Genomic DNA, 18,362 nt, shown 5'->3' with positions numbered 1-18,362 from the left:
AGAATCACTCCAACTAGCTTTGAAGAGGGAGATTTTTTTAAATTGTACTTGAGGGATGTTTGGCGCAAGTGAGTACACTGGGAATAAAAACAACAAAAAAATCAATAGGAAACACAATTTCACATCAAGCTTGCAACTGAAAAATCAACACTCTCATCTTAAAACAAAGAAAAACATGAATGAATGTTCCCTTTTCTTGGTAAGCAACTAGAGTAAAACAACCACCTTGACAAGGGATAGAACACTGATGTCAAAAATTGCAGCAATCTAATTAATCTAAAAATTCTGGCAGGAATTTTACACCTCATGCTTTGGCATCTAAACTGGTCACTGCCAGAGCTAACAGATAGAACTCAGATCTGATCTAGTCTGTACTAGATGGAACATAGTCCAGATTGAACCTCTCTCGTCCGGCACCCTTGTGACATGACCAGTGATGGACGAGAGAATTTGCCGGAGGTCAATATTGTCTAGCACGTTACCAACACTTCCACTGCTTACTGGGCTCTTAGAAGACATTTAGTGGTAAATTACAGCTAATAACAGCACAGAACACTGAGAGCCACGACTGGTGGCTGTAAGCAAACTTTATGGGACCATGGGAAACTTGGCCACATCCAAGATAAGTGGTTGTCTGGCTAACTAAAAACATGCCAGATTACAGTTTGCTGGACAAGAGAATTCTGGATTAGAGAGGTTCAACCTGTAATTGCCAGATTAGAGGCCATACTCCCAGCTCTGCTACAACTGTGTTGGGGAACCCTCTGACAACACCGCAAGGCCCTACATTCGCAGTGTTTAGTTTCCAGTTTTAAAAACAGATGAAACAAGTAAAAAAAAACTAAAATGAAGGACAGCAGGCAGGGTAGGGGTGCCTGATACTCCCAGGATGCAATGGGTGCAGCCAGTGGGAGGGTATCTGCAAATACAGTGGTGGAAAAAGTCTTCTACCTCCAAACTCCTTTCCTGTCTCTCTCCCCGAGGGCGCGGAGAAAGTGGAGGGGGCTATGCTTAGGGGCTGGGGTCAGGAGGAGAACAGAACCCTGCACCCAGGCAGTACTGGCTCCTCAGCCAGGCACAGCCCCTTGGTGACTCCCTATAGCGCAGAACCTTTTATTTCCCCTGTAAAAACTTTCCAGTACCAAAAAAGCCAAAATCTGGGTCAGGAGGAAAAAAAAAAAAAAAAAAAAATCAGTGAAACCTAAATCCTGGCTTTGTCAAAACCCAAATTTTTTCAAGGAAAAAAATATACAGCACATCCCTGTAATGAAGGGCCTTACAACAACATTTATCCGCAGACATTGTTTGTACAATCCAGTTGTTCATGTCTCAGGTTAACGCAACTGCCACCCCTGACAGGAGTGGGAAATCATTGCTCTAGGGGCAGCAACTGCGAGTCAGGCTGCCGTCCCTGATGGTAGCAGGAAAACAGTTCTTGTCAGGGGCAGCAACCTGACTCTTGCTGCCCTGACAGGAGTGGTTTCCTGCTCCTGGCAGCAGCAGCAGCCGTGAGTCAGGCTGCCATCCCAGACAGACGGCCCCTTGCAACGCCGGTTCTCCCAGCTGGGAGAACTGGCTCCACAAGCAGATGTCCGCATGTCCGGCTCCCCAGGTGCGGAGCTCTGCTTGCGGCACAGTTTCACAAGCAGCTGCGTGACCGCCCAGCTGGGAGAAGCCAGGGGCCATGTGGCTGCCCCCTCTGCTTCCCCCAGCTGCCTGCTCCCCCAACCCCTCCGCAATTTACATGAAATTCAATTTACGCAGAGGTTGGTCAGAAAGCAACCTCTGCATAAATAAAGGGATTGCTGTATTCAAAAGTCAGGCCCAGTTCGGGGGTAAACACCGACCTGCCTACACTCAGCGTAATCAAGCTCTACAGCAGTGGTTTTCAACCTTCCCCCCCCCCATTTGTGGACACCTAAAACATTTTGAATGGAGGTGTGAGTCCTTTGGAAATCTGAGGGCTAGGTCTGTGGATTCCAGGTTGAAAACCACTGCTCTAAAGCACAGGGCTGAAATGCAGGCACAAGCTAAGAGACTATTCCTAAAAACACAAAAATACTTCACTGGCCTGTGATGGGAACAACACCGTGTGGAAAATGACACCCTTTTAGCTAAAGTAGTGGACAATCAAGTTTCCTTTGGCAAATATTTCCAGATCAGGATCTTCAGCTGGAGTAAACTGATGTAACCCCACTGAAATCAATCAAGCACCACAGATTTGCAACACCCAAGGATCAATATTCCCTTTAATCTTTCCATCCATGTGCTGAATGTGCACCAAGACAGGTACAAATGTGCACCATTAGCAGAAACACAAAACCTAGTTGTGGGCACTCTGCTAATCAGCTGGGCTGCATTTCAGTCTCTTGTGACTGACCACACAAGCACACTGCCTACGAGGAACACTGCTGAGGATCTGGGGCTTCTGGCAGGAATGTGTAGATGCTAATTTTTTTCCAGCACCACCAGCGTAATTATACCTCTATTTGAAACACTTCTAATTGTAGTATCCAGAGGCACCAATTGTAATGCCAACAGATCCAGCTTGCTGGCACTAGGGATTGAACCTGTGATCCTAGGGCCTAAAGCCCTGTACTCTACCACACAAGCTAAAGGCCAGCGAACTCTCAGTCATGACTGTAGACTTCACTCACCCTGTATAAGGTCTCAGTGCCTCCAAATACTACATAATGTATAAAAAGTCAGGAATATTGATCACTAGAGGGCAGCAGAAACCAAACTACTGTTCCGTGATTCAGCAGTCTAAATACTCACATCCACCAGGACTCTTAAGGGTTCTCTTATGGATAAAAAAAGGGTACAAACTCTACGTATATAGATCCCTCCAGATCAGGTCAAACATCAGAACATGCGCGCCAGGCACCTATCTGATCATCGTATTTGTTTATTAATTTCTGCACGCACAATGTGCATCTACCTTTGCACAAACTCACAATAATTGTGCATATACAGGGGGAATTTAGGCACCTAAACTGCCATTTGCACATCGTGTGTGCAGGGAACTGTGGCAACTGTCTAAACAAGGGTGCCTCCTATTTTAGCGAATTTGAACCAGCATGGATAACATGACTGCAGAAAACTTGTTTTGGACTTACAGCATATGCACAGGTTCTCTAATGAGCGCTCAGAACTTTCAAGTAAAGTCTGTGATCTTTGGCATTACACTTTCTCCTTAATGAATACAGTGAGATAGAATATATTCTGGCATTCCATTTCTCCTGGTAATTAAGCTACCAAGCTGGGTTTTCCTTTATTGTACAGGATAAAAAAAAAAAAAGAACACATTGAATTTATACTGCCATGAACCTCTGACCTAAATGGCTTACTGAGGGTATTAAAAGTACAGTCCATTCCTTCAATTTTCAACATTCCATGACAGCACACGTGTATAACCTAACAAAACAAAGCAGTAGAAATGTAACACTTTAAAGACTAACAAAATGATTTATTCGATGATGAGCTTTAGTGGGACAGAACCCCGTCTTCAACTCAATTTCACTTCCGATACAGACTAACATATATAAGTACAGAGGACCAAAAAGAAAAAAAAATTGCAATAAAAACTGACAAATCTCTGAGCCCAATTATGGCTATATCTACACACCCTGTGGCAATGACCCTCCCGATCCAGACCAACAGACACGGTCTCATGCTGCTGTGCTAGCTGAGTAGATCAATGGTCCCTGTAATTTCTTCTCCCCCCATGTGCAGAATAATTTTATTATGTGCATGGGCACCACCACCATGCTGGCTGCTGTAATCAGCTGGGCAGCATTTCGATCTCTCCTGGGTGACCGCCCAAGCATGCAGTTTACAGGGAATAGGGGTACAGATGTTGCCACTCAGGTTGGAGCCCAGGGGCTGAAGCCAGGGTGGAGGTAGGGAGGGTAGAGCAATTCAATAATGCTGACTACACAGCTATTTTTAGCATGGTAGCCTGAGCCCCATAAACATTAGCCTGTGGACCCAGGCTTGGAGCCTGTGTACCTGGCATGACCAGACAGTGAAGCTTCAGGAGTAGCCTGGAAAGGGTCTTGTTCCCAGGAGCAGCTTTCAGAGTCTCAGCCTCCCAACATCACAGGGTCCGTCTATACCTGGGGCCAGAACTTCAGCAGGTGTCCCAACTGCACTGATTCTTGGAAGCCCAGTTTCAAAGCAGACGACTGAGCCATCAGACTCTTTTGGACTGTGACCTCTGCTCCAGGCACACACTGACATCTTCCAGTATTCCTCCATCACTCAATTCTCTCCTCTCTCTTCTATCCTCTCCTATTTCCTGGCTCCACTGACCACATCTCTTCCCTATAACGTCTCCTTTCCTTCCCACCTCATCTTCCCAGCCACTCACCCATCCCTCCAAAAGGTACCACTTATTACTTGTAACAATGTTCATTACACAGAACCTTTTCTCACCTGAATTAGAGAGGCACCAACCTTCCCCATGATCCCAGCTTGGATGCTGTATCCCCTTCCCATGCCCTTTGTTTTCTACTTCCTGAAGGGGAGCTCTAAAGAGGAGGGTGAGAAATTGTTCTCAGTGGTGTCAGAGGGCAGAACAAGGAGTAATGGTCAGAAGTTGAAGAGGGAAAGGTGTAGGTTAGATATTAGGAAAAATTTCTTCACCAGGCGGGTGGTGAAGCATTGGAATGCATTGCCTAGAGAGGTGGTGGATTCTCCATCCCTTGAGGTTTTTAAGTCCCGGCTGGACAAGGTCCTGTCTGGGATGACTTAGTAGGGGTTGATCCTGCTTGAAGCAGGGGGCTGGACTAGATGACCTCCTGAGGTCCCTTCCAGCCCTATGATTCTGTGATTCTATGACTGCTCAGCTCTTAAAGGCAAGATCCAGATCTGCCTTTGTGTCTGGACAGCACCTTGCACATGTGGGGTGTTATCATGATGCACACAAAAGCATCAAAGAGAGAGGAGCCCTGTCAAAAAGAGAATACAGTAATCCCTTGATTTACACAGAGGTTGCATCCTGGGCACCTCCGCATAAATTGGATTTCGCGTAAACTGGGGGGGGAGTTGAGGAGATTCCCAGAATTCCCCTGGCTGGGGAACCAGGCAGCTGGGGCGGAAGTGTGGGGCGCGCAGCCACACAGCCCCCAGCTTTTCCCAGCTGGGAGAAACCATGCCCCAAGCAGCTGTGTGTCCCCCAGGTCTCCCAGCTGAGGGACCTGGAGGGGGGACAATTTCCATTTGCACTTAACCTGCATTAATGCGAGTTAAGCGCAAATCAAAAATCGCAGTTTTTGAGGATTTACCATATAGGGTTTGCTGGGGAAAAATAAGCAAAATCAAAACAGGAAAAAGCACTTAAAATATTTAAATTAAAACAATTTGTCTGGATTGAAACAGTTCCTAACAGAGCTATATTAAGATGCAAGTAATGCAGATTAGAAATGTTATAAACACAGTAATTTCATTCTGTTTTCTGAACAGAAACGTAAAAAAGAACAAAGAACTACAGGCTGAACCTCTCTAGTCCAGCACCTCCGGACCTGACCAGGGGCAGATGAGAGAATTTGCCACACCACAGGACATCAGTACTGTCTAGCACATTACCAACACTTTCACTGCTTACCGGGCTCTTAGAAGACATTGACGGGTAAATTAGAGCAAACAACAGCACAGAACACTGAGAGCCATGACTTCTGGCTGTAAACAAGCTTTATCGGACCACAGGAAACGTGGCCACACCCAGGATAAGTGGTCATCCAGCTAACTAAAATCATGCCAGATTACGGCTGTTTCTGGACAAGAGAGTGTTGGATTAGAGGGGTTCAACCTGTACTATTTTTATCTTCTTCAATATTCTAAGCTCCACTGCTGTATTACCAAATAAGGAAGTTTGAGGGTGGGTGTGTTTTTAAATTTCCTTTTCACTTCAAACTCTGTTTCTGCTGGAGATACTGCATCTTTGTTACAGCAGGAAATTACTCCCTTGCTCATAAATCATATTACTCTCATTCGCCTTTACATCTGGAGTTTGATAACATTTCCATGTGACAGGGAGCACTGTTTTGATGATTCAACAGTTTAATGGAATTACCCAACTACTATGACACATTTCCCTTCCAATAAAATGGTGCATCCTCCCTATGTTATATATGCTTTTAATTCTTAGTGACTCAGTCATACTGAGGATACATTAATATTTATTCCAGCTGCTTGAAAGCAGAATGTCATGCTTTCTGGTCAATATCAATTGGAAAGATGCTAGAAAAATATTACTTTGTCTCCATCTGCATATCCACTAAGCAGGTTATGTTCTGAGAGACAGGGACTCCTGCTGGCTTTACCTGAGCGTGTGTGAAAAAATTACCACTGAAGCAAGACACACCACCATCCTCATTGAACTAAAAAAATGGCATTTAAAATAGAGCTAGAAGAACTGCCTGTCATTTCCACTGCCTAAACCATAGGTGCCAGCCTCCAAGTCAAAACTCTTCAGAGTACAGGCCAGAGCAAATCACTCCTCATAGGTTAAATCTTGCAAGCTGGGGGAATACCACCACTTATCATGCTGCCCAATATGCCCTCACTGTTTCCTTCCACTCCCCCCATTTGCCTGTGTCCATCTGTTGTCTTTGTCTCATACACAGATGCAAAGCTTGATGGCGCAGGGACCATCTTGCACTGTTCAGCACCTAACACAACAGGGTCATGGTCTGTGATGAGGGTCCCCAGGTGCTACTGCAATACAAATTAATAATGCTAATAGTCCCTGAACCAATTTTCACCATTTAACAAGAGGGGAAAAAAAACCCCAAGAGATATGACTAACTCTAAGATGCTCTGGCATTTAAGTTCCCTGTGGATGTGCAGTTTGGTTGTCCATGCAGTTACGCTTTCTGCAATCAAGACTGAGGACAGGACTAAACTGCAAACAAACAAACCCCAGTTCAGGCTCACACTGAAAATTGCAATGTAGACATTCCCGCTAGGGCTGGACCACAGGCTATGAAAGCCAAGAAAGGGGACTGGTCTCAGTCCCTGTCTCCAAAGTGAGCGAGAACATCTATACTGCTATTTTTATCCTGCTTCCAGTGCAAATCACAACAGCTCAAGTCAGCTGACTCAAGCTCTAAGACTTGCTGCTTCAGATTGCATTTTTACAGCACTGATTTACAAAGGGACTTACGTAAGCGTCAACAAGCTCGAGTAGAAAGCAGACGTCTCCTTTTGAAATAAAAGATGTGAATGATTTTATAGATGTGCTGTTACCAAGAGCAGGCACTCAGGTATTTAGAGCAACATGGCTTCTCTCTCTCTCTCTCTCTCTCTCTCTCTCACACACACACACACACACACACACAAAATTATACAGAAAACTATACTCAAACAAGTATTTGTTTATATTGCATTTTTTTCTGGTCAGGGTTGACTTTTATTGTATGTACTCAGTGTTAATCATAGTTGGACTCCAGTCAGGGCTTCCAGATGCAGCTAGAACACGAACAGAAGAAGAATTTGGGGCCTTATCTTTCATTCTTTGTGCACCCAAAGCGCCTGCTGAAGTCAGCAGGTGTTGTACATCCACAAAAATGCAGGATCTGGCCTCTATGGCCATAATACACGTGAAGTTTCAGGTTAGCTTGAGCAGTTTGTCTTTCTTTTTCTATGTCTTGTGAGTGTGTGATCAGCTGGAAACTCGGTGCTCCTTAAACCAATCTTGGGGGTGCTGAGTAATCAAACATTCCTCTTACATGCCACATTAATCACCAACACAATTAACGCAAATAGCATTAACTCCTGCTCAAGAAAAATCGGTTCTGAGCAAATAAGTCACCATACAAATTCACCACAGGGATTCCCCATAGATCCCAGCACTTGTGATTACACATATAAAGGCTTACAGAAAACCTATGAGACACTGAGAGGTCACCATGTGAGTCTGTAACTTCACAAAACAAAAAAGCAGTCCTCTAGCACTTTAAAGACTAACAAAACTTATTAGGGGATGAGCTTTCATGGGACAGACCCACTTCTTCAGATCTGGAAATTCTGTTAATTCTGTTACGCTTGCAGTAATTTTCTTTCGCCTCTTCCACCCACTTCAGCCTTCCTCCTTCTGTCCTTTGTGCTGATTCATCAGTTTTCATTTCATTTTTTTCTGTCCTTCTGTTTAAATTCTTCTTGTGCCAATTTACTTTTAACAGAATTTCCAGATCTGAAGAAGTGAGTCTGCCCCACAAAATCCCATCACGTAATAAAGCATTTTCTCTGTTACTATTCAATAAATCATGTTATTAGTCTTTAAAATGCTACAAGACTTTTTTGCTATGAGAAGCTGTCTGTCTAAAACCAACCAACTGCTTCCTATCACATTGTCCAAGGAATTTCATCTCCTAAGCAGAGCAAAATATTGATTTGACATATTCACATTACCAACAAGGAAATATAGCACAACAAATATTACTTGCAAGCAGACACTTTATAATTACACCAATAGCTGAAATGAATCAAAGCTCAAGTTAGAACAGGAATACTAATCAGCCAAACCTTCTACTATAACAACTAGGCCACATGGCCTCCTCCAATGCTCCTACTTTCACCAGACAAAACACAGCGAAAGCTGAAATCCTTGACATAGATAAATGCTACAGGATGAACTTCTCTAATCTGGCACTCTCTCGTCCAGCAACATCCATTATATGAAATGATTTTAGGTAGACGGATGACCACTTATCATGGATGTGGCCAAGTTTTCTGTGGTCCCATAAAGTTTGTTTACAGCCATCAGTCCTGGCTCTCAATGTTCTGTGCTGTTATTTAGCTGTAATTTACCACTAAATGTCTTCTAAGAGTCCAGTAAGCAGTGGGAGTGTTGGTAATGCGCTAGAAAATGATGACCTCCCATTGTCCAGCAAATTCTCTTGTCCAGCACCAGTCAGGTCCCAAGAGTGCTGGATGAGAGAGGTTCAACCTGTACTAGAAATTGAAGGAAACTGCTCAGGCCTCATAAGTTATTACACCACAGTGAGACTAGGCTCACGGGTGCTTATCCTCTGCACGAACATCATAGTGAATGACCAGTAGAGGTGCTGATGTTTAAACACTACCATCTCTGACACTGCAATTTTCTGAGCTGTTTAGCAAGTAGCTCGAGTCAGCAGATGTGAGGACAAGGAGTTAAACACCTCCTTTTAACTATCCAACTCTCCAACCTGAGCAGAAATTTCACTGCAATATTGGTAGCTTTGCCTGCAAACAGAAGAAATAGATTTTTCTTTATTTAAAAAATATTTGCAAACCCCCTTACAAATGACCTTTCAAGCTCATCTAGTAACAGAGAGAAAGCCATGCTAGTCTATATACTATCAAAACAAAAAGGCAGTCCAATAGCACTTTAAAGACTCACAAAATAATTTATTAGGTGATGAGCTTTCATGGGACAGACCCTCTTCTTCAGATCATCTCATCTAGTTTTATTTTCATCCAGGCTATTTAATCTAACTGCCACAACCTTCTTAACCCTGGTTGCGTCAGGACTGAACAGGAGATGAAAGGACTGCATTCAAAGCAGTTTGGATTTCGCATTCCAGAAAGGCGCAGAGGTTAAAAACAAGCTGTGCCCCACACCCTATTAACAACGTCCAACACCCTGACTACGTAGCCATTCCCGCTGAAGATGACAGCATCGGCAAAAGCCACACACAAAGGAATACCATGCTGAAGGGTCTTGGGGCAAATGCAGGACACAACAAAACTTTTTAAACTGGAAATCTCTGAAGGGATCAAATAAATGAGCACCACCTAGTTCAAAGGAAAGTGATTCATCTGCCACAAACATTTCAGTCGGGGGAGTGGGGGGAAGAGGGAACCTAGTTGCATGATGCAACTACATCGGGCTGGATCACATGACATAACATGTATCAGAATTCTTCTGACACCAGCATTACGTTCTAAAAATCGGTGTTCTCCCTCTGCCATACCAGGGCAAGTGCCAGGATCCAGCACGTTGACTTCACCATGGTAGAAAAAAAATCAGTGAAGTCATCATCATCATCAACCACCATGGGCTCAGCACTCATTGGTGTCTGATGCCTCTCTGACCACTTCCTTCCGTCTTTCCCTGTCCAGCGCAGAGTGGCTTAGTTTCTGTAGAGTAGCTCTGCACCAATCTACTCACCGTCTGTGGAGTCTGCCTCTCCTATTCTAACCATCTGGAAATATTATGAGTCAAAAATGGGTTTGCTGGTTCTTCTCCCCCTACGGAAAATTACAATTTAATTGAGAAAATTGAAAAAAATTTAAAAAAAAAAAATTTCAGCCAAATAATGAAGAGAACACCTGAAATTTTGTTCAGAAGTGCCGCCTCCTAGAAGTTGTAGTTTAGCTACCTCATATCACCATTCTTCTCTGTGGGTTAGGCTACCTGGCTGGACTACGTCTCCCATGATGCACCACTTTCTCCCTGCTCGCTGAGATGCCACAGTGAACCGTGACAGTCACACAAGGACATCAGAAAGGCACAGTGCATCGTGAGACACCACAGGCTGTAGCCAAGCTAGCAAGGGACTTCCAAACGGGTAATCCCAACCCATAATTTCAAAGAGAGTCGTTTTGATATGAAGCGACTACACGTGAAATGCGGATCAACATTGCAACATCTGAGGCTCCGGACTACCAGCCACCTGGCCAGCTTCCTGCAGGCCCCCCTGATGGTGCATCCAGAGCACCATCTTTCCTGGGCCTGCTGTCACCTCCGGCAGTAACCCACCAGTGGGGAATGGTGGGATCACATCATGATGGAGAAGGGGGACAATGAGCATTGGCTCCGCAATTTTATATGGAGATGCACATCTCACAGAGATGGAAGGGACCTCAGGAGGTCATCGAGTCCAGTCCCCTGCCCTCTTGACAGGACCAAGCACCATCCCCTTTTTTTTTTTTTCCCTATTTGCCTCAGATCCCTAAATGGCCCCCTCCAGGGTTGAATACACAACCCTGGGTTTAGCAGGCCAACGCTCAATCCACTGAGCTATCCCTCCCACAAGAGCCGCCTTCATGGAGGGTGTCAGTGGCTGGCACCAGCACTACACCACCAGGACACTTGCATGTGGCCTGCACTCCCCCTGGAAGCTGGCCACCCCAGACAGCAACTGCTCGGCTGGCCACCAACTCAGGCTGGGGAAGGCCACCATCAGAGTCAGCCTTCTAGAATGAAGTCAGCCAGGGTCATGTACCCACAAAAGTCCTGGGTGGAGGGGGGCTGAAGAGAGGGCCCCCATGCATCCTGCCACACGCGCTTTTGCCCTGCACTCCATGCAGGTCATGGATGCCATCAACCGCACCCTCATCTGCATGGGGGACATGGACGCCACCATGGCTGGGTTCCAGCAGCTGGGGTTCCCCAACTGTTTTGGCGCCTTGGACAGCACCCACGTCACCATCCAGGCCGCACCACACAGCCGTGGACAGTACACAGACTGGAAGGGCTATCATTCCATTGTCCTCCAGGCCCTTGTGGATGCCAGCAGATGGCTCATGGACATTTGCATGGGGTGGGCAGGCAGAGCCCACAATGCCCGCATCCTGGGGAACTCACGGCTCAGGCACAGGATGGCCGAGAGTGACTACGTCCCCCTACAGGAGCTCCCGGTGGGGGACATGACTACGCCCCCATACACAGTTGTTGATTCAGCCTACCCCCTCCAGGCCTGGCTACTGCGCTCCTACACAGGTCACACCATCGAGAGCCAGGACTGATACGATGCCCAGATCAACCAGACAGGAACACGGTGGAGTGGGTGTTCAAGCACCTGAAGTGCACCTTCAGGCGCCTGCTCACACGCCGGACATGGGCCTCCCCAGCATGCCCATGGTGGTGGGCACATGCTGTCCTCTCCACAGTCTCGTGGAGGGCAAGCATGAGCTCTTTGTGGTGCGCTGGGCAGCCGAGGTGGTGCCGCAGTACAACTAGCCACATGCGGTCCTGTGCTGCCAGTGCACCAGGATGGGATACGTGTGTGGGAGGCCCTCCAGGAGGCCTTTGCTCAGGGGCCCCCGTGACTTGGCCCTGGCCCACCCCGTGCAACCCCCCACCACACACCCACCCCTCGCCTCCTCCCCACCAGCACCCCCACCCACATGCATGTCCCTCACTAGCCCCACCCGATGCACAACACCGACACTGTCCAATAAAGTTAAGTGGTCAAACCCATCCAAGCCGCAATACAACTATTTACAGGTGGAGCAAGGGGTGAACACCTTAATGGGGGCGGGGGGCGTAATCTGCCCATAGGAGTGGGAGGACGGGAGCCCTGGCTGCCCCTAGAGCCACAAATGCCCCAGGTCCAGGCCCCCCTGCAGGGCTGGGACAGCGCCGGGAACACTAGAAGGTATGGGCACAGTGGGGGGTGTGGCAACGTTGGGCTCGCCAGGGTGGGGCCGGTGGAGGCATGCAGCCTGCAGCCACCACACCAGCTCCTCCCTTTTGGCGATGTTCAGGCAGGGTGGGAGCAGGGCTGCAAGGGGAGGGGCAGCAAGAGGGGAGGGCATAGCAGGAGGGGCTGGTGCAGTGGGAGGGGATGTCAATTGGGCAGGCGACTGGGCCAGGTGGATGGCGATGGCCTGGGTGAGGGTGTCCAGGTACCCGGAGACCTAGTCCCAGGCCACCCGCTCCATTGACAACCAGTCCCACAGAAGGCAGTTTTGCTCCTGCCACACGGTTGTGTGGGCTGCCACAAGGTCACCTGCCCAGCTGTGGCAGCAGGGCCGCCCAGCACGGTGCCCGGTCCTGGGGCGGGGGGCATTGCATCTTCCCCCTCACCGGCTGCTGCAGGGGCCCCCGACACATCAAGGGGAGTGGGGTGGCTCGTGGACATTGACGCCACGAAGATATAAGGGAAAAGGGTGGCGCCCTGTCAGTTGCGCAACTGGGTACGGTGGACTGGTGGCCACATCCCCGTTGGCCACCCCACCGCCCATGGGGGCGGCTCGGAAATTCCAGCTGCTGCGGGGTCCATCCGCACTGGGCCATGTGTAGGGCTTGGTCACACACCCCCCGCCCACCCTCCCATGACTCGTGCCCTGCGCGGCTGTCCCTGGCCCCATGCGAGGATCCTCATGCACGGGCCTCTCCCTGACAGTGACGTGGCCATCCCCAGGGCCCGTGGCTGCTGGCCGTGTGCCCAGCTCCATGCTGGCAGCAGTGGGGACTGGCCCCACCCCAAAGGTCCAGGGTGCCTGACACACCTGGTCCAACCTGTGGGTGCCTCGGGAGAGGCCCAGGTGGAGGCAGGCTAGCTCATGCCCTCCAGGGGCATGACGAGATAGAGCGTATCCTCGCTGCTGCACTCTCCATCACTGTCCCCGTTGTCTCCTTGGGGCTCCAGGCATGGGGTCGGGGGTAATGCAGAAGGTCATAAGAACATAAAAACATAAGAATGGCCATACTGGGTCAGACCAAAGGTCCATCCAGCCCAGCATCCCATCTGCCGACGGTGGCCAATGCCAGGTGCCCCAGAGAAGGAGAGCAGAAGACAATGATCAAGTGATTTATCTTCTGCCATCCATCTCCTGCCCTTGTTCTGAAGGCTAGGGCACCATACTTTATCCCTGGCTAATAGCCATTTATGGACCTAACCTGCAAAAATTTATCGAGCTCTTTTTTAAACCCTAATAGAGTCCTGGCCTTCACAGCCTCCTCGGGCAAGGAGTTCCACAGGTTGACTGTGCGCTGTGTGAAGAAAAATTTCCTTTTATTAGTTTTGAACCTACTACCCATCAATTTCATTTGGTGTCCCCTAGTTCTTGTATTATGGGAAAAGGTAAATAATTTTTCTATATTCACTTTCTCCACACCATTCATGATTTTATATACCTCTATCATATCGCCCCTCAATCGCCTCTTTTCCAAACTGAAAAGGTCCCAGTTGTGGCTCCTCGCCCCTCCCCCTCCGGCTCAGCAGTGTCAAGGGTCCATTCCGGGGGTCCTGCCTCCCAGCAGCCAAGGTGCTGGTGCAGCTCGATGAAGTAGGGGCAGCTTGCAGGTGCTGCCCCGACTGCCTGGCTGAGTCCTTGGCCCTTGCACAGTCCCGGCGCAGCTCCTTTACTTTGGAGCGCACCTGGTCGCCAGTCCGGGGGCTGGAGGGTGTCCCCTTTCGGCCAGGTTGTCGGCTGGCCGGGCAAAAGCGGCCGCGTTGAGCTTCCAGAGCAGAACATCCTCATCCCCCCAGATGGCCAGGAAATCCCGGGCCCCAGCCTCCAGCCACAGAGTGCCCCTCCTCTTTGCCGGCTGCCTGGGGTCCTACGAGCCCTGCTGCCTTGGGGGTCCTGCCTGCTGGCCACGTCTCCGGTTTTCAGCTGTTCGGGGGGGGTGCTGTAGAGTGTGCAGCTGCTAGCATGTGCTCCCATGGCTGCCCGCACACTTACAGCTTCCTGCACGGGGTTTCTGTGTCCCTGCAGCTTTAAGGCAGCCGGAGCTGGCAGCCTTAGAGCCCCGAGTGCTGGCCAGGGTGTCTTTGTGCTCCGGCGGGGGCCAGCACTGTGGGGGACTGGTCATTTTGAAATGGCGGCCACGAGAGCAGCTACACACATTTCCTTTCTAAATAGATGTCGAAACGAGGTGTTGATCCCAAGGTAGGAGCGGAACAACGCTTTCAAAATGACCCCCTTTTTATTGTTTCAAAGTTGAGTTCGGAACGACCAATTTGGGTCTCGTTGCTCTGCTGCTCATTTTGAAGTCGCCCCTCCTTTTGAAAATGCTTTCAAAGTTATGCCCTAATGTGGCCCCAGCCACGTAGTCCCTTGGGGAGCCTGGAACATAGCACATCCCAGAAGTACAACCAACTCCCAGCATCGCAGTGGCTGTATTTCAAAAGTAATTTTTTTGGCCAAAGACAATTTTATTTGGCTCTAGGCTTTTTTTTTTTTTTAATTAAAAGTCTAAATTTTTGGTGGAAAGTGGACACAGAAAAAGAGCTGTGACAGAAAACAGCCTACTAGGCCCAACTGTAAATGTAATTTGGTTTGTTCCTACATACTCAGCACACATGTAACAGAGACTGTCAAGCAGCAGGCGGGGTGATCCCTTTCTCTGAGAATCTCAACCCAACAAGGATGTCTGATTCTCTAGGACCAACTCTGCTTCAAGAACGGACAGTACTCACAGTCCCAGGCAGAGAGCAAATTCTCTTGCTGCTCACGTTGTTCCCACACCCATGATCTTGTACAACCAACACCCAGCTCACCACATAGCCTGCCTTTTCAGGTTTGAACTAGGGACATGAAAGGTTAACCAGCTACCCAGTAAGCATTAGGCTTACTGAGTAATTAGTTGGATGGTCAGCCACACTGGGCCAGAACAGCCCTTGCTGCCATCTACAGGCCTGCCAACGCTTAACTGGTTCAATGGTATACTTTTAATCATTTAAATGACTGTTTTAACAGATATTTACATCCATCAATTGAACATTTACTCCCATGGTAAGAGAAAGAACTTGGAAGACTGTAGCAGGGCCACCAATGACACTTTAGATAACTATCTTAGTATTGTATATTAATGCACCTTCTCCAAGGCACTCTGACCAATGTCAAATAATTCATCCCTAAACACATACAAAGCTGGTAGAAACTGGCCTGAATTGCTCTGAGAGAAAAAAGAGCAGATCAGTACCTGTATACATGCTACATCCATAACAGTTACGTGAAATGAACTTCCAGGTTGTAAAGTCACATGCTCAAAAATTAGGAAATACCAGCACTGAAAATTGTTCATGAAACTTCTGTTGTGTTCCCTTGTGGATAAATATAACAGTGCAGCTCTGAAAGTGGGAACTGGCCCAAAGCTCAGTTTTTTGACCAGTGAGCAGAAATCCACCCTCTTTAAGAAACAGAACAAAGCAAGGCAAGAAACCTAACCAGTGTCTCCCGGGTGCTGAGCACAATCCTATTCCACAGCAATCTTATTGCTAATCCACAAGAAATGTGACACAACCAGTCATTCAGTGGCCTGTTTCTTCAACTGTTACAAAAGAACACTTATCCTACTGGTTTAATGAGGATGAGAAAGTGAATGAATGTGCAAAACAGATGTTTTCTTGCTGGTTATAATTGTACAAAGTAATATTTTTTGCTGGCGAAGGAGGACGGTACAGGAGGTCACCCAACAGAAACCATCCTGCTTTAACTCCTTCCTCCAGGAGCACCGTGATATTAGAAGGCAGCAAACATTACAGATAACAGCCCCCTCTTGACTGCTCACACGTGCATCAGGAATCCACAGTGCACTTTGCATTTATTTGTCAGGGTGCACAGAGCCATACCGCAGTTCCAGTAAGCCACGCTTTGCCCTGCGCCAGAGGCACTTGCATCAAACTTCAGCCATGCTGTTTGCTGCTTATCCAAACAACACCCTTCCTGAAACAATAACGACTGACGCGACGTCTGTCTGTCTGTGTGTGTGTGTGTGTGTGTGCGTGCGTGCGTGCGTGCGTGCGTGCGTGAGAGAGAGAGAGAGAGAGAGAATAGGCATATTTACATTCATTGTCAGTTTAGTCTTTACCTAAAGATTCTGATGAGGCAAAAGCGTCCACAGAATTACAAGGCTCCTCACTGGTCCCAGTGCTATGTTCTGGCAGCAAGCTGTCGGCTATATCATAAGCAGAGGGAAGGTCCAGCGTGCTGCTGTTCTCCGAAGGGTGGCTTGAAGTTGTTTCCTCTCCCTCCATGGCTCTGCTGCAGACAGGACATAACTGTTATGGAGATCCGAATGCTGTTCTGGAGCAAGAAAAGCCAAAGGAAAGCAAACCTTGAAGAACTTGTCTGGTCATGTTCTTTACCATCACACAATAGAATCCTGGTTCCATTATGTAGCTACAGATTAAATTAATAGAGAGTGTGTCAAAGAGGAGGAAGAGGGTATGAAAGAAGTAAACTTTGCTTCTCTCAAGCAAAGGGGATAACCTAGAAGCCTATATATCGAGTCTGATGTAGCTGGGCTCCCTGGAAACACACTGACTCTAGGAAAATACTGAGCCACCTGCTCAACATTGAGCACACAAGCCAAGTTCGACTGCTCATGTGATTAAAATCAAGCACATGCCTGAAGTCCTTTTTCTGGAGTGAGGCCTCTGCCAGCAGCTGGGTCAATTCATCCCTTCAAAGTGAAGACATGGCAGCTCACCAGTAGACAGGAGGGTACCTTAAAAAAACCCAATGTCCCCTCCATTCTGAATGGACATTAATATTCAAGTGCTACATGTCAAACCAGTAAAAGTACATCTAGGAGTCCCTAGCCAAAATTCTCTCTCTGCACTGCATGCTGCACACCACTCTTCCACAATCCTCCACCCTAGTCATATTAGCTAAAAGCCAGGCTTGCTATACTGCTGCTGTGCCAACATAAGAGAACGCAAGAGCTTATGGACTGCAAGTCAAAGCAAAAAGAGGGTAGGGAAGGGACAGGGGAAAAAACACACAAGTGAGGTAGTGACTGGCCACACCCTTATAAACAACACTCTAACAGACTTCCAGAGCGACAGCTCTCAGAAGAAAAGTGAGTGTGCATGACTGAACCCACGAGTTCTCAGATTCATGAGAGGGGGACACACCATTTCATTTGGATTTTACCTGTGAATGGATGACTGATGATTTAGCAATCCTTGAGGTAGTACCCAGAAGTAAACAAGTTGCCAGTGTTTGAGGTCATCTGTCATGCACGTCCTTCTAGCCGGCTGGAAAGACAAGCAGGTCAATTAGATTCCTTGCATCATCAGATCATGCTGCCAGAACTGTGTGACCTTCCAACAATGTATGTTATTTGAAGTCAACACATATACCCCTGTTTGTCAAGCCTGGGACAAGAGTAGATCTTCCCTGGGAAATAAAAATAGCTCAGTTATGAAACCATTTCCTTCAGCCTTTTTACAGTGATGCTGGCCCCACTGAAAAATAATAATATAAAAGATGGAGATACACACCTCACAGAGCTGGAAGGGACCTCAGGACGTCATTGAGTCTAGTTCCCTGCCCTCTTGGCAGGACCAAGCACCATCCCTCTTCCCCACCGCCCCACTTCTTTTTTAATCTATTTGCCTCAGATCCCTAAATGGCCTCCTCATAGATTGAGCTCACAACCCTGGGCTTAGCACGCCAATGCTCAACCCATTGAGCTACACAAGTCAATGTACTAGGCACCTATTGGTAGATTGGTGCCATGTGAGCTCTAATTTATTAAAAAATTATGAAGCAGGTAACTTAAAAAAAAAATCAAATAGCCTCCTTGCTTAGCCCACGCCTGCATGTGAATGAATGGGTTCCTCATGCTCTGTTGCTGCCATTCAGAAGCCAGCAGAGTGTTATAACACCTGTCCATGCTGTACCAAGGC

At 47.7% G+C, this 18,362-nt stretch overlaps 1 protein-coding gene across 5 annotated transcripts in view; it reads right to left on the bottom strand.

The window, feature by feature from the left end:
• Window positions 1-18,362, bottom strand: part of CHGB (chromogranin B) — a 135,834-nt gene that overhangs the window by 112,332 nt on the left and 5,140 nt on the right. For 3 of the 5 annotated variants that reach the window (XM_074989330.1, XM_074989329.1, XM_074989331.1), the window contains exons 2-3: window positions 17,605-17,708; window positions 16,538-16,710 (exon numbers count right to left, since the gene is read on the bottom strand). In XM_074989330.1, coding sequence (XP_074845431.1) covers window positions 16,538-16,710; window positions 17,605-17,708 — 277 coding nt within the window. Of the gene's footprint in view, window positions 1-16,537; window positions 16,753-17,604; window positions 17,709-18,362 lie in introns of all 5 variants that reach the window. The other 2 variants (XM_074989333.1, XM_074989332.1) reach the window with 1 other exon arrangement.

The sequence above is a fragment of the Carettochelys insculpta genome, chromosome 3 (genome assembly GCF_033958435.1).
Source record: "Carettochelys insculpta isolate YL-2023 chromosome 3, ASM3395843v1, whole genome shotgun sequence".
In the NCBI taxonomy this organism is placed as follows: domain Eukaryota; kingdom Metazoa; phylum Chordata; order Testudines; family Carettochelyidae; genus Carettochelys; species Carettochelys insculpta.
The sequence above is the reverse complement of the archived record's forward strand: the minus strand, read 5'-3'. Positions and strand labels throughout refer to the sequence as shown.